Source organism: Nestor notabilis, unplaced genomic scaffold (assembly GCF_000696875.1).
Source record: "Nestor notabilis isolate BGI_N333 unplaced genomic scaffold, ASM69687v1 scaffold32866, whole genome shotgun sequence".
In the NCBI taxonomy this organism is placed as follows: domain Eukaryota; kingdom Metazoa; phylum Chordata; class Aves; order Psittaciformes; family Psittacidae; genus Nestor; species Nestor notabilis.
Window position 1 is genome coordinate 3,358 of NW_009934769.1, and position 4,694 is coordinate 8,051.

Sequence of the window (4,694 nt, forward strand, 5' to 3'; positions counted from 1 at the left end):
AAACATTGAGAATAATGGTAGAATTGAAATGAAGGCATTTCAAGATAGTCAGAGCTGTATTTTAACTAGTTTCTAGTGTGAAAACAGCATGTATGCAATATGTAGCATAGGTGAATGTGTGACCTGAACTGGGATAGAGATCAACCATAAGAGGAAGAGCTAATGAATAGTCTCAGAAATGGGAGTGATGGTGTTAGGATAAGTGAGGAAACCAAAGCAGCTCAGTTTTTAATTGCCTCGAGGAGACAAAGCTGAGATGTTAGGATTCAAGGAGGCAGAGGCCTGTGAACTAAAGACATAAGAAAAAGGACCTGGAATGAGAGTTCCAGTGGTAAAGACAGAAGACTACAGAGCATTGCCAATTTATTTGGGAAAAACTAAACCAATTTTGGTAGCACTTGAATAACTGAGTCTACAGAGAGGACTTGCATCCTGGTAAAATTCTGAACAGCTTTGGAAATGATAAATTCAGGATTGGAATGACAGTATTTATTAAAAATATTCTACAGTCATATACAAAAGACACAGTAGTTCAAATGGAAATCAAAGTAAGGCAAGTACTTTTCCTTTCCCTATCAGCTGCAACACCTGCCAGCTAAGGGATGAGAACATGAGGGAAAAGTCTTTGCTCTGTGCTGTATTTCTCTACCCTCGTTGTCAGGGTGCAGTGAGGGCTCCCAAGGGGGTATCACAGCAGAGTCTGGCAGTCAGGACCTGTCCCGCTGCCCCTAGCCAGGGAGTAGACAGGCTGGGAGCATGCAGGGACAGCCCCAGCCCTGGGCATCAGGTACCCCCTTGAGAAAGGGGGTGAGCCGTGGCACTCAGCGCCCTGACATCTTCTCAACAACTTTCTACTCCAGCTGTATGAAGCATACAGAAATTGAAAAACAGGGAAGTGTTCACTACACAACACCAACAAAAAGCAGGAAACCTTTCCCAGGTACCCTGGGAAACATCTTTTCGGGAGGGCTGAGGACAAACAAATCGATGCCATGTCATGGTCAACAGTGTTTCAGGCGGTGCTAGTCGGCCACAATGAGGAGAATATCACACATGAACATTCGAACAGAGACTCTATTTGGACCTGTCCTGGGCACTCCTGACATTTCCAGGTACAAGGACCAGCTCACTGTGTCCGTTCAACCTGTGGTGAATTCTGTACCCAACCAAAAGAGGAGCTGAGCTTTTATCGCACCACTGAACTTGTCACAAGCAGAAGGCTGCTGGAGGCTGTAGCCACATATAGGGAAGGGTTCTGAGATTCCCCATCCTGTAGTTTTCAAATCCAAATCTGTGACATGGGGACTGGGGTGAACTTGTGTGGTTGTTCTCCAAGGCAGAGCTCAGAAGTAAGCCATGACCAGTTTAGTGCTCCCAAACACCTTGGGACAAGTGGTAAGCACCACAAGCTGCCACAGGCAGGAGCACCTTCCATTAGACCAGTTTGTTTAAAGCCCTGTCCAACCTGGCCTTGAACACTGCCAGGGATGGGGCAGCCACAACTTTTCTCTATCAGTGATACAGAGAGACATCTGTGTTAGTGTGTCACCATCTTCATAATAAAAAATGTCTTCCTTATGTCCAGTAGAAACTTCTTGCAGTTTAAAGTCTCTTTCTTCCTCCTGTCTATGCCTCTGGAGTGAGGGCAAAGTGCTTCGACAGTGAATATAGTGATCAGGACAAAATTCCAGTTACTGGAATATTTAGGGCTTGAGGAGGAGGGGGATTCAGTGCTAGTCCTGGTTACTGCTCTTGGTGATGAATGTTTAGGAAGCAGGGAGATGCATGCCTAACAAACAGCAAACAAATTGACTGAAATTCTGTGACATTGTGAAGAGCATTAGCAACCACTGGCTTTGACCCTGTGAATTTGGAGACATGAAACATGAGGCAAGAACCTTAGTTACACCCGTGTAAGATGTAGCTGGGGTAGGGGCTGTCCTCGTGTCTGAACAGTTTCTGAATTATTCAGCATATGGTCTTTCTGCTCCAGCAAGAGACTCACTCAGAGATCATCTTGGCTGCTTTTACTTTCTTTTCTTTCATACCTTCTTAAACAGACTTGCAGTTGTTCCTATGTATTGTTTATTGGAGGTACTATGCTTTTATAACATAGCTGTGGGTGGAGCAGAGTCTGTAGGCACAATTTGCACCCCATGTTTGGGATAATTGTCAGGAAGAAAGAAAATAGGCTGCAGTTCAATATGAGAATTGTAGGAGAACGTAAAAACACCCAAAAGACTATAGAGTTGCCTCTAGTTGCCCATGAATTACTCTATTCCGTGCCGTAGAAAACCCAAAAGCAAAGTTCAGTAAAACTGTGTCCTAGTTGCAAACCTTATTCTGGCTTTATTTCTTCTTATTATTTTATTTTGTTTTATTTTGGTTTTTTTTTTTTTTTTTTACAGCAGCAGCCTACTTCTGTAGCCTGTTAGGGAGTGATGCAATAAAGACTCCATCACATCATATTTCAAATACTCAATTATTCATCAGGTGGTAGAATCTCCACCCTTGCTTCCTGTATTTATGTTTTAGTTTACTTAAAAGAAGAATGTCTGGTCAGATGAAACGGCTGTGTACCACAGCCACCTGTCAAACCTCAGAGAAGATGGGCAGTAGCAAAGGCAAACATGAGAAGATCAAGAGACAATTCACTCCACCTACTGGTACATCAAAAAATGCCAACTCTGTTGATCTTATAGTACAATGCAGTATGGGCAGGAAGGTTTTCCCAAAATGGAGAACAAGGAGATGAAGGAGCCAGATACCAATGTAAGTTATTGTAAAAAATGAAGAATGCAGACAAGCGGGTAACCCTCAGGCAGAAGCACACACTTCAGGATATATAAAGAGTCCCCTGAAGGGCTAGGATGTGCTGCACGCTGTAGTTGTCTTTTTTTATTCCCATTCAGAGAGTTTCCTGCCCTTTTTGCACTTACAGACAGGTTTTAGAAAAGATCATACATGAGCGTATGCTGCATGATGTATCACATGCATGGTGGTGCATTAGTACTGTCAGATTACTCTGTGACAACAGCTGTAAACAAGCGTTAGTTTTTGAACTAACCAAAAGCCTGACGATAAGTGATGTGGATGATCGGGTCAAATGAACCCTGATGAAGTTTGCTGATGATCACAAGGCCGGGTTGGACGGGGCTTTGAGCAACCTGGTCTAGTGGAAGGTGTCCCTGCCCATGGCAGGGGATTGGAACTAGATGAGCTTTGAAGGTCCCTTCCAACCGAACCCGTTCTGATTTGAGGTCCTTTCACAGGTGGCTGGAGAACAGCTCTGCGTTAACGCCAGGACATGAGATCTGCAGCTGCTTTCAGTAATGCTCATCTCTGAGCAGCCTTTTAGGAACAAACCCCAACCAATAAAGAAGGTAAATACCGGCTTTGCTGGGACTCTGCCTGGTGGCTGCTCTTGCACAAGTGACTCTGGGAGCTGTTTCAGCAGCACGTTTTTGCCTCTGGCGTGTAAAGTTCAAGTGGTGCTGCCTTGTTAAACATTTTTTCCTTCTTTTAAAGAATTCTTGTTCCCCCTCAACCACTGACGGATGTGGCTTCACTTACAAAAGTTAAAAGGTAGTAAATACCTTGTAGATTTTCACCTCAGGAAAGGTGGTTTTACTACTTGTATTTCAATGAGACATTAAAAACCCATGCTTGTGTGTGTTTTTTTAAATTGCTGTCATTTCTCTCTGCACAACAGGTAGTAAAAGCTGATGCTGCAGAGATTGATTTTGTACTTTTTAACATAAGACTGGCAGAAAAATTGTCAGTTCTCTTGTTGCTCATGTTTCAATCCACGCCCTTAAGCTGTGAGTCAGCAAATTCCTAGAGTAATGCTGGTCTGAAACCCGGGTTCCTCCTTGTCCTGTCCTGCCAGGGGTGGATTTCCTCTTGAGAAGCCAATGAACAAAAGCTAATTTTTTTCTGGACATGGTGAAGGGGAAACTTGCTCCAGCATCTCTCCACCTCTTCCTGCAGAGTGTTAGCTCTCTTTTGCACTGATCAGGTCACGAATGAAAATGGAAGTGAGCAGCAGCGGAGCTGGGGTATGAAAATTGTTTCAAACAGCACTCCCTGGCCCTGTTCCACACCTCATAAATAATAACTCTCACCTCATTTTAGCCACGAAGACAAGCAAAAGCAAGCTGCCTGTGTCTTTCTTCAGCAAATCTGAAGTGCTCTATGAGAGAGGCAGGACTGAGCAGTCTCTTATTAACTGACATTACTGAGGACATACGCTTGCTTTCTTCTTTTGGCTGCAATTTTTGTGCCACCGTTGCGGCAGCATCTTGATGGGGAAGCTGATCTCCAAAGGCCGGCGCAAAAGAGATGCTCGAGTTGTCATGCTGGGGCTGGACTTGGCTGGCAAATCCACCCTTCTGTACAAGCTCAAGAGCGGACAGGCTGTGGAGACCTGCCCAACGGTGGGATTCAACGTGGAGTCTCTGCAGACACCCTGCGGTGTATCCTTCACCCTCTGGGACATTGGCGGACAAAGCAGCCTGCGGGCAAGCTGGCCTGACTACCTGGAGGACACCAACACCCTCATCTTCGTGCTCGACAGCACAGACACAGCGCGGCTGCCCGAGGCAGCGGCAGCACTGGAGGATGCCCTGAGCCACCCCAGCATGGCTGGCATCCCCGTCCTCCTCCTGGCCAACAAGCAGGAGGTGCCGGGAGCG

The 4,694-nt window shown here is 45.4% G+C and overlaps 1 protein-coding gene across 1 annotated transcript; it reads left to right on the top strand.

The window, feature by feature from the left end:
- Window positions 1-4,304: 4,304 nt before the first annotated feature.
- ARL11 (ADP-ribosylation factor-like 11) lies at window positions 4,305-4,688 on the top strand (the record flags this gene model as incomplete). The annotated part of the gene is made up of 1 exon (XM_010017509.1): window positions 4,305-4,688. A coding segment is annotated over exon 1 (384 nt), but the record flags the coding sequence as incomplete, so codon positions are not given.
- Between the last annotated feature and the right edge of the window lie 6 nt (window positions 4,689-4,694).